At 44.5% G+C, this 11,662-nt stretch overlaps 2 protein-coding genes across 4 annotated transcripts; both read left to right on the top strand.

Moving 5' to 3' along the window:
* The first annotated feature begins 2,433 nt into the window (after positions 1 to 2,433).
* LOC131887747 (procathepsin L-like) lies at positions 2,434 to 3,870 on the top strand. Its single transcript, XM_059236419.1, has 2 exons — positions 2,434 to 2,840; positions 2,921 to 3,870. The coding sequence occupies exons 1-2, from the start codon at positions 2,502 to 2,504 to the stop codon at positions 3,500 to 3,502; spliced, it is 921 nt and encodes a 306-aa protein (XP_059092402.1). The 5' UTR covers positions 2,434 to 2,501; the 3' UTR covers positions 3,503 to 3,870.
* Positions 3,871 to 5,219: 1,349 nt separating this feature from the next.
* On the top strand, positions 5,220 to 11,662 carry LOC131887746 (histone-lysine N-methyltransferase EHMT2-like; the record flags this gene model as incomplete). 3 transcript variants are annotated; one of them, XM_059236418.1, is given in 10 exon segments in its annotated part: positions 5,220 to 5,496; positions 6,436 to 8,047; positions 8,120 to 8,360; positions 8,569 to 8,826; positions 8,895 to 9,262; positions 9,341 to 9,811; positions 9,880 to 10,396; positions 10,475 to 10,837; positions 10,914 to 11,089; positions 11,150 to 11,662. In XM_059236418.1, coding segments are annotated over 9 exon segments (4,493 nt in total), but the record flags the coding sequence as incomplete, so codon positions are not given.

Here is an 11,662-nt window from a genome sequence, read left to right as displayed (position 1 = left end):
ATTATTGCCATTTTCTTTACCAAATAGAGGTTGTAGTTATTATTTCATTTCACGAAACACCACGAAACACCATTCATGGACACCCACCCTACATCCCNGTTCGATTACTTCCTGAAATTATGGCTTGTTCATTCGAAACGGCATTTGAACAAGCACAGAATAGCCATAATCAACAATTATCGATCTGGGCAACATTTGAACTAACGAAGCTTGTGCTTATTTTGATTTGGCACCTGAGATAAAGCAAAATTTAGGCCAATCTCAAACCGCTCTCAATCGGTGACACTCTTATATCTTTGCTTGGATCCCAATAACTCAAAAATTTTGATAAAACGTAAAGGTTGATAATATGAGCTATAAAAGTAATAAACATGAATGATGTGTACCTTATCATACATATATAGGTATATATACGTATGGATTGAAAATGCGTCAGGCTCTCATAGTCCAATGATCCATACTTTTTATAGGTACAAAAGGTCCACTCTTTGCATAACGACTTTATATCTATTTTAAAGAACCATCCCCTTTGTGACAGATGGACCAAGCTGGGCCGGCAACGTTAAAATCGCGACGTGGCTATTGATTTACTATGACCTTGGCACGTTATAAAATTGTTCTGAAGCCATTCATTTCCTTCGAGTGTCGTAACCAATAACGAGAAATTCTGCAATAGCGTCATTTTATTCAAATGGTCAAAACAAACGTGATATTTCTATTTGTTCCATAATCACAAGTCGTTGAATGTTCACCACATCAATAAATGAGAGTCGATCCGATTCTCCACGTTCCCTTCGACATCGTTGGTTTCCACAGATGAAGCGCGGGTCTTCCTCTTTTCGATTTTCCAACAAACACAGAAAACGGCGATGATGCCCAACAAAATGCAGAGAGGCAATAGTTTAAGAAGTTGTTGATCCACAGTCTCGTTTGTAGAACTGCCCATGATGGCAAGTGAATGGGAAATGATTAGATTCCGAGAAAATGCCCCCCGAAGACGGAAATCAATCCCCACACGTCCCCAATGACCAGCCGATTCAGTGTCGGACCTTCTTGGGGGAGGTGACCGTCTCCTCTGCAAAAGAAGGAAGGATTGGGAGCATTTGACCTACCAATCTGTATTAGCAAACCGAGCGATTTGTGGCGCGTTATAAAGAAATGTGGCGTTAGTTTGTTTGTTATGGGGTCAGATGGCAGCTGTTTTACTCTAACTGCCACGTGATGACGGGCCTACCAGGGCGAAGCTATCCCGCTTCATTTTGTCACTAGCCATGATTGATTCATTCATTGTTACCCATCTGACCCTCGTGAATAGCCTAGAGTTCACCCACTTAAGCTGGGAAAGCAGCCAATTTTGCTGCTGTTAGTTACATATCGTCAAGAAGCTTGGGCCTGCTTCACCCCGGAATGAAACCAAGAGCAAACGAAATAAAAAGCATTTGTTCTTAGCAATGCATTATAATTACGACCTTTGACCTAAAAAGTATGGCATTTGTCGTGGAATTTCACATATGGTCAAAACAAAACAATATTTCATGTGGAAGGTGTCAAATGAAAACGGTTGTTGAAAATGTTCCTAAATATTGCTAAAACCAATATCTATAAAAAACACCAAAAGTTAGACGTCATATGTTAAAAACATGTGAAACAATGACACTGAATGTTTGCCCCTAAAGTTATATGAATTCCGTAAAAGTGGCTATAGCTAAATTTGTTTATATAGGCTAAAAGAAAAATTAGGGTACCTAGGAACTTGCAGTTAATTGTTAATCAAAAGTACCCTGACAAGGTGATTAAAGTTGTCGGGTTAGTGTAAGGATACGTCGTATTTGAGCATGGTGCATGCATCAATACGACAGTGACATTACTACTAAAGTAAAATCCTTGATATATTGATAAATTTGGGCAGACTTTGCAAACTCAGGAGAGTTTGGTAAGAAAAACTACTGACATTAAAGTTGAATCGTTGACCTCCTCTCTGTCAGCGAATTACTTTACAATCAAATGTTAAAAGAAAATTAGATGGATGCAATTAAAGGTAAGCATCTGTCTAACTATTGAATACATTATGAAAAGGGCAACAGAGTTCTCTGACTCAAAACAGACATATTTGGTTTCCAAACCTACTTTGGAATAAAATCGACACCCATTTCATTACAACGTTTGATGAATTCTTTTCTCGGTTATTTACCTTTGCAGTAACATGACGATAAACTATGAATCTCTCGGAATTGGATGGTTTAGAGTTTGTTTGGTCACAATTTTCTCAACTGGCCATTGAAATTTAAATCCTGATATCGTCTTGGGGTAGAACGTTGTAGAATTTTCTACAAACACGAGTCGATAACTTCCCGAGAGCGAGTCACGAGGGTTTGCTCAAACTGTCACACATTTTTGTAGAATTAATTGATGCCAGCAAATTGCAAAATAACTATATATACCCTGGTCAACGCTATCTTCCTCAGCAAAGTTGGACCGAGTGCGGACCAACAAGGTTCATCATGATTGTGAAGAACCTTTTCTTGCTGACATGCCTTTTCAACATTGCCTGGGCTAGGCTGTCTCGCAAACATCTTTTGGAATTGGCCTACCACCATAACCTCGCTTACATCAATGGAGCCAAGAGTTACGCCATTGAAATTAACGAAGCCGTCTTGCATCCAAGACCCAATGGTCTAATAGCGGAGAGGCCTGAGCATCTACTGGGCCTAAGCCGTGGATCTGTCTTCATCACTCCTGCTCACGTAGAGTTACCTCCTAAGGTGGATTGGCGGGATCATGGGGCTGTCACGCCTGTGAAGAATCAGGCTGCTTGTGGAAGCTGTTGGGCGTTTGGAGCTGTACGTAAATTCGTAAATTGAAACTTTAATTTGGAAGGATCCGGGGGTTGATGTATCAATGGTTTTTTTTTAATTTTCAGACTGGGTCCTTGGAAGGCCAAATCTTTCGTAAAACTGGCAAACTCGTTTCGTTGTCCGAGCAACAGTTAGTGGATTGTACTAAAAGCCCCAAGTACCACAATATGGGTTGTGATGGAGGGCTTCCAAACGCCGCTTACCGTTACATTCGTGATGTGGGTGGGATTGAGTCTGAAGAATTGTACCCCTACAAGGGGTTGAATGGAAAGTGCGTGTTCAACAAAACTGAAATAGTTGCCGAAGACAACGGGTACGTGTCCATTCCGTCGGGGGATGAAGACTCCTTGAAAGCCGCCGTGGCAACGATTGGACCCATTGTCGTTGGCATTGATGCCAAACATAACGAATTCATGATGTATGCGTCTGGGATTTACGATAACGAAGCTTGCGAAAATGGTCGGAAAGCTCTGAACCACGCCGTTTTGGTGGTGGGTTACGGAACCGACTCTGCTACACAGAAGGATTTCTGGTTGGTCAAGAATAGTTGGGGTACCAATTGGGGCATGGACGGCTACATCAAAATGGTCAGGAACCGAGAAAACCAATGTGGAATTGCCACCTACGCCCTGTTTCCCTCGGTGTAATCGAAACTGGATTCACCCACTTCATATTTGTGGCCAACACCTCTTACCTGGCCTATTGATTTCATGTATCTTAAGTAGTTAGTTTTGCTCCAGGCTTCAATTTTTTTATGTACATAGGAAATGCGGTAGGCATACCCTTGCAATATTGGTGTAAATTAGCATTAAGGTCTAACATTAACTATTTACATTTCTGTATTCGTCAATTTAAAAAGTGCCCAATTTGTTTTTTCTTGTCTTGGTTTTTGAATTTCGTGTCCTCTCTACTACTGTCCCTGTTGTAAATATTTTTCCAGTTAATCAATAGTATGTCATAAATGTACAACATGAGTATCAATAAAGTCCTTACGGAGAAGGATTGAACGTGGAAACTGTTGTTAATAATGTTGTCCCTAGTTCCCTGTAACTACATCTTCTACCAATTGGATCTTGGGGTAGGCATAGGATAGATAGACTGACTACAAGCACTACGATGTAAAGTTGCATGTGGTTGCATGGCCGATCTAGAAAGGTCCGCGTTGAACTCTTTAGGACCCAACAATCTCTTGTCGGTTAGAAAACTGATCTAAAGGTCTTTTTCTTCGTCACAAGACTCTTCAGCGCATCGATTCCAGTCGTTCAACTTGGAGCAAGTTGGACGAGTTTTGTAGTAGGTGGTGTTGAAAGGCAAGTCGCTCTCTTACCAAAGAGCTCGTACCTTCACCACCATGAAAAGTAAGTGCATCCACTCCGTCGGGCTGTTCTTCAACGAACCTCGTCCTCTTGCCTCTCTCTACAACTTATGGTTGATCGTTTTCTTGGCATCTTGGACGAGAGGCGAAGAAGAGAAGGGTATCGGTCGTATCAGTCCATGACTCCCAAAGAGGGGCCAGAGAGATTGGAAGATTGCGATCCCGTCCACTGGATAGAGCAATTCAAAGAGCAGCCTTCTCTTGTCGGCGTCTCCATCCAGCATGAACATTCAGAACCTTGTCGCCGTCACCTTCGATTCGGGTAAAGGTGACCAAATTGAGTACAAGTTGAGAACTGCTTGTCCAGTAATTTCTGCCCTTTGGTAAATTGAACTTGTGATTGGTTAGTTGGTTTTGATGAACCGGTAAAGCTCCGACCTTCGTATACCTAAACCATTCATAATATTGGACACATTCTACATCGTGTTAGCCGCTGCCATGTCTGGATTGAGACTTGGAGAAGTTGTGAAGAAAAATCGAACCATGTATTTCTTGCAATAACGATATTCGACTCGACTTCGTCTCTTCATCTTTTAAAAACAGTTACCAATTGCAATGAAAACACCAAGGTTTGAAATCTCGTCCATTTTCATATTCCGCTCAAACAAGGTCAACCAACTAATTGTTGTTCATCTAAAATCATTTAACGCAAACAGACCTTAATGTCACCACGGCTTCTGCACTTTTATATCGATGTTTAGATCTTGGCCTGAGACCTGCACCCAGTGCACCCAGTTCCACCCCTGGAACCCAACCCCATATACCCTCGTCGGAGAACGATTTGTCAGAGATGAGGACCGATTGTCTGGCTTCTCCATTCTGCTCTCACCCTGAGCGTGGGTCCAGGTTAAGCCGCCAAGCTCTTACTGCTGGAGTGCTGCAAAGCATGCCAATGGATGGCCAAGTCGGAATTCCACTGAAGCCCTGAAGGAGGCAAGCCCGCGAGGAGGAAGAAGGAAGAAGGAAGGCGAGAAGGGACGAAGGGCGCAGGGCGGAGGAAGGCGCTCGCTCTCGGCGTCGTGGTTGAACCCATCCGTGATCAAACCGCGTCTAGCAGAGTCATGGAAGACCAGGAGGACGGGACGACGAGCGTTGAAGAGTGCGGAGAAGACTGCCCAAGCAAGCACCAAGAGTTTCCAAAAGCGATCCAATCCGTGGATGGAAATCCAAAGCAGGGATCGTTTCTCGCCCCAGTGACGTGTGCCCGTCCAGGAATTGCATAGGATCGACCTTTGGGGACCGAGCTTGAAGGTCGTCGTGGTTCAGGTGAGAGGGGATGTAGGGATCTCGACGAGAGATAAGAAAGCCTTGGAAGATCCAAGGTGTGCTTGAGCGAGGGGTCCGAGGGATTCGCCTGATGCCAAGACATCTTACTCGCACACACACAGACAGACAGACAGACAGACAGACAGACAGACAGACATTGGTTAGCTTGATCAAGGAGAATTTGGTGGGAGAAGAAGCTGGTGGTACGTTGTACGTTCCATGTAGGTGAGCAAGCCAGATGAGACTAGCTGTTGGTATTTCATGTTCCGAAAAAGCCTTACTTTTGGCATGCTTTGCGATTGGTCCGTTAAAGGGGTGGTAAGAACTGGTATGAACTAAGATCAAGTGTCGGGAGTATGTGATGAGATTGTCTTGTACAATAAGAATCTGTGATTGTTAGACATTCCTGACTGGTCTTGTTGTCAAGTACCATAAGGGTGCCTTGAATTGATCCACTGAAGGGCCATGAAATAAAATCTTGGACAATATGAACTGAGGAAAATCAAATGTTGCTTAGATGGGACATCCTGTTCTTGGTGCTAACTTGAGATTGAATACATGAACAGTAACTGTGTCAGTGGAACACCTTTCAATCACAGGAACTTTCATGTTGACTCGAAAGCAAGAGTAGTAATGTTTCAATTCTTTGTCAGAGTGCCAAGACTTCGTAATTTCCTTTGAAAATAGCTTAAGAGTTGGATAAGCGCAAATTCTTGTTCAGTTTAGCTTGCACTCTATTTTTTCAAGGCCGTTGTTCACTATCAAACATCTATTGAGGTGATCCCGTGGGTGTTTTTTTCCAAATGGTTATTGGGTTTGTTCCGGGATCTTATCGATGATTTATTCGCAATTTCAACAGTCATAGCTATCATTGGATAAACGTATGCAGAACGCTCACTCCTATTATTACATAGAATTAACAAATTGCATCTCTTGTAGCTGGCTGGAACACAATACAGTTTAAAATGATGGGGGACGACATATTCCTGGCCCCAGAGATCACCATGCACGAAGAGGCTGGTGAAATCACCATACAAGGTCATCCAGAAGAGCTAGAAATAGACGACTATGAACCGGAGTTGCCCTTTGCTAATGGGGAAATTCCAGCCGAGATTTCAATCACCAAAGTAACAGGAACGAACCGAGCTACATTGTCGGCTAAACCGAGGTTCAATGTGAGGAAAGACATGGGAAATGGTGGGAACTTTGGAGGAAGTGGCTCGATCAATCACTTCCATCAGAATCGGCCTCCTCCATTGATCAGGGGTGGTCTGCCCCCTATGCCAAGGCTACGAATGGGTGGGCCTAGATCTACTCATCGCCCTGTGCATCAAAATCATAATCCCCTATTAGGAATGTTGAACATGATGGGAAGTCAACCTCTTCCGAACATGCGTCCCATGAATATGCAGTCCACCAGGCCACCATACCCTTCTCATCATATGATGGGCATGCCTCAACAACGAAACATGCCCAGGCTTCCTCAAATGCAAATGAATGGAAACGCATTCCTTCCCACACAACCCCTTCCCATACAACAGCATCAACAACAACAACAACAACAACAACAGCAACAACAACAACAGAAGACCATGATCAATGTTCCCTCCAAGGCTTATAATAACGTAGCTGCCAAGTTCGTTCAACGAGGGCAACAGGCTCAGCAATCCAGTCATCATAGAGGGGCACAGTCTTCTTCCATTCGAAGTCATGGACCACCACCCATGATGAGAGCTGGTACGAGACCCCAATTTCGGCCAAACCACCCACCGCGTAGCACGAACTCTTCTTATACTAACGGCGTGAACCCAAAAGCTGTTCAAGTTAGAACTGTCTTTGTTCCCCCGCCCATGGACCGATCTGCACATTCTCCTCACACAAGTCTGTCCATGAACCATCCCAACGGGTCCAATGTGTTTCAAAATCTATATCCAAACTCAAATGGTTCTGGGACGACTTTCAGTGGATTCACCCGCGATTCTCAAATCGGTGATGTAGAAGATAACCTCGCGGAAGAAGAGGAGTTAGATGATGTTGAGCCGGACGTGAATCCCCAAACCAATGAAGTGGATGACGTGGAGCCAGACGACTACCAGCAGACCGATTATCGACATGAGGTCACTATCTCAATCACCAGTGTGAAAAAGCAACCAAATGACACTCGAGAAGCTGAGCCTGGTCCGTGTCAAAGCTCTGGCGATCCTAATCCTCAAATCAAGAAAGCTCCTCGTACAGGTCCGAATGGAAGGAGCAAAAAGAAGAAAAAGAAAAAGAAGGCCTTCAGGGGAATCAACTATAGGTTCGATGGATCCAGCATCAAGAAAAGATTGGCAAAGAAGCCCTCCGGAAGCTCGAACAAATCCGACGATCCCAATGATGTGATGGTTCCTCTGAACAATGGCTCGGCTCCAACTGACGAACGTGATCCATCTGTTTTGGCGTACCTCGGTATCCAGAGGAAAGGATCAACTGAATCTAAATCGGACTCGGTGGCTGAACCAATGGAGAATAGGCCTAAAGCCAAGAAGAGTTTTAAGCCAGCAAGCTCGAGGTGAGTAGCTATTTTGTTCTTCGTCTCGGACGAGTTTCAAATGAGTCAATTATATGGTACCTCTTTATTTAGGAATGCCTCCATGGATGATGCTTCCTCCATCGATTCTGGAACTGGTCTCAAACGAAGGCTGTCCCTTTCCGAGGTCCTTAGTTCTCAAAAGCGAATTCGATCCGATTCACAGCAGTCTATTACCATTCGGCCTGGTCCTGCAGGTCAAGGGTCTCCCCCTGGCGTCGTCAAAAACGGCATCAATGGTCTTGACTTGGCCACCAACAAAGACCTCTCCAAGGACAGCGAAGAACCAGCTGTGGTAAGTTTAAGAAGAGTACGATCTTCGTTAACTCTAAAAATTATTTTCATTAACCATGGCTTGAATATCATACAACTCTTTTGAGGTGATTGGGTGGGCTCTTCACTAATTTTCAATCTTTCCATTAATATCCCTTCAGACTTCATCAAGGCTTCGGCCAAGAGATCAATCGAAAGTGCTTCAGTCTGACGTCGAGCTCCCTTTACAGCCTTGCGTGTGTTTTTGCGCTAAATCGTCAAAGGAGCTTGCACTCTCCTTACATCCGTCCAAGTCCTCTGGTCAAACTGTGATCTGCCAAGCAGTGGAAGTTGTGGGAAGTAATCGAGTAGGGTGTAAGAACCCCGTGAAAAACATGAAATATCGACAAGTTCTCGAGAATGGCAAGAAATTCTTGTGCTGCGATGCCCACATTCAAAGGATGAAATCTCATCATTGCTGTGGATTCTGTGGAGAATTCTGTGCACACGTAAGGATACAATGATGGTATGCGTTAGACTGGTTTAAATCATGAGTTCATGTCTTTACCACTTTTAGGGCTTGTTCTACATGTGCCGTCCCAACAAGCGATCACTGCCCCATTTCTTCCACAAACAATGCTACATGAAGCAAGAGGCTGGTAACCGCAAATGCCCTCATTGTAATTTGGGGGACATCCCAATCACCGTGCAATTGAAGTTGTCTATGACCAACGCTCCATTGGCCTTGCTCCAAACCGTGTCGAAGATGTCCTTCGTCAAGGATAAGACGAAAAAGTCGGACCTGATTCTCAGAGGCAGCAAAGAAGCCGTGACCTACAAGATGATCAACGGCAAAATCATCTCTTCCGAAGGGTTGCCTGAGGGAATCGGTGAGGAGGCTTTGAAGAAGATCCTTGGCACCCTCGAGGACAAACAAAACCTCAAGTAAGTGTTTGAAAGCTCCCAAGTCCTCCTCCCTCCGTCACCTCCTCTCAACCAAAAGCGTTCTTTTTGATTTTTCAGACATGCCACGAGGAACATGTTCGTACCTGTAAAATCAGGGGACAACGTCAAACTTGTTCAACTCCTCTCCTTGGGATATTCTCCCAATCAGCAATTCACTGAGGCCGATGGAGGGTCCCCTCTGCACGTGGCTGCCAGCGAAGGTCACACTCTAACAGCACACATCCTCGTTCAAGCGGGCACGGAACTAGACACGCTCGATGACGGACAGAACTCTGCTCTGATGATAGCCAGTATTAAAGGCAAGCACGAAGTGGTGAAATACCTTCTTCAAGCCGGTGCAGATCCCACTCTCCGGGGTGATGACGGGATGACCTGTCTGCATTTAGCCACCCAAAGTGGCCACCTAGAATGCTCCCATGTGATACTCAACCAAACCAATTTGCCTCGCAATTTCATGAATCTCCAAGATGAAGGGGGATGGACTCCGCTTGTTTGGGCTTGCGAAAACAAGCACGAACCTGTCATCAAGTAAGCTTCCTCAATGCAAGGATGACAATATTCGAGGACGTGTTCAATAATGTTGACTTACTTTCTAGGTATCTGCTCTCAAGAGGGGCCAACCCTTTGATCACGGATGCTGAAGGGAACATAGCGCTACATTGGGCCGCATTGGCGGGATCCAGACATACTTGCGAATTATTGATCAACGCCGGTTGTCATGTAAACGCCACCAATAGCATTGGCGAAACCCCTCTTCACATTGCTTTACGACAAGACCATTACGAGTGCGTTGTCCTGTTCCTAATGCGGAAAGCCCGATTAGATATTCGCAACCAGAGCGGCCAATTACCACAAGATTGCATGGTCTCTAAAGATGTCCAATGCACTTCCATCGTCAATCTGAGCACCACCCTTCAAAACATGATGAAGGATTGCAAGCAGTCTAATGTGGAACGGATCGTTTGTAATGACCTGACTCACGCCAAAGAAACCAATCCCATCCAATGTGTGAATAGCATAGACGACGCCAAGGAGCCCGAGGATTACGTGTATGTGAGCAAAAATTGTGTCACAAACGCTGTTCCCATTGATACCAACATATCTAAGCTACAAGTAAGCAAGGATTCTCTTCCTTGGTCGCATGAGTAACTTTGAATTTCCATTCATGAATCTTCTCCTTAATTTCACTAGCATTGTCAATGCTCGGACACGTGTTCATCTGAGGACTCTTGTCATTGCTCGGACCTAAGCGTCAAATCTTGGTACGACATGGAAGGTCGCCTCAAGGAGGGATTCGATTTCAAGGATCCCCCACTAATCTTCGAATGCAACGAAATGTGTCGTTGTAACGTGGCTCTCTGTCACAATCGGGTCCTCCAACACGGAATCACGGCCCGTTTACAAGTGTATCGAACCTACGGAATGGGTTGGGGCGTGAAAGCCGTGGCTCCAATTCAAAAGGGTTCCTTCGTTTGTGAATATGTCGGAGAACTGATCTCAGATTCTGAAGCAGACACGAGGGAAGATTCTTACCTCTTTGATCTCGATAATAGGGTAAGTTAGAAAGAGAAGGGAAAATGAACTCGCGTTTAAGTACACTTCTAAATATATTTCGTTAACATTTTTTTAGGATGACGAAACATTTTGTATTGATGCCAATCGCTATGGGAACATTGCTCGATTCATTAATCATTGTTGCACACCCAATCTGGTTCCGGTGAAAGTATTTTCCAACCACCAAGACCTGCGGTTCCCTCATATAGCCCTTTTTGCATCTCGCAACATTGCCAAAGGCGAAGAGTTAGGGTACGAGTAGTTTATGAACTCCACGCTGAGGAGAGATGTAAATGAATGCTTCTCTTTCAGGTTCGATTACGGTGAAAAATTTTGGGTTATCAAGCATAAGCAGTTCACATGTCATTGTGCCAGTGAAAAGTGCAAGTACAATCGCAACAACATCCAGAGCTTTCTGAAAGAGTATTACAAAAAAATTGGTGAGAAGCAACCAATTTGTGAGCTACCTCCTCAACCCGCCAAGGCCGCCGTCAAGGCTCCTTCTTTAGAAGCAGCCAAAGACACCAAGGAGGAGGCTCCCTCATTACCTTCAGACCAAGTTGAGGCTCCGAGTCGATCATCTTACGTCAAAAACGGACTCGACGATGCCTTTGTCCAAGTGAAGGAAGAATTGGCCGAGGATAGTGAAATAAAAGACGAAATAGAAGGCCAACAAGCAACAACAGAGGAGCCAGCTCCTGAAAATAACAAGCCTGAGGTGACAAAGAAAGCTACCGAAAATGTCAAACCTGAAGTTGCAAAAAAGTCCGAGGAGAAAAGATCGAGTTCTGCCGCTTCTAATACGCCAACGTCTTCTTTGAGAAC

Source organism: Tigriopus californicus, chromosome 10, assembly GCF_007210705.1.
Source record: "Tigriopus californicus strain San Diego chromosome 10, Tcal_SD_v2.1, whole genome shotgun sequence".
Classification (NCBI taxonomy): domain Eukaryota; kingdom Metazoa; phylum Arthropoda; class Copepoda; order Harpacticoida; family Harpacticidae; genus Tigriopus; species Tigriopus californicus.
The sequence above is the reverse complement of the archived record's forward strand: the minus strand, read 5'-3'. Positions and strand labels throughout refer to the sequence as shown.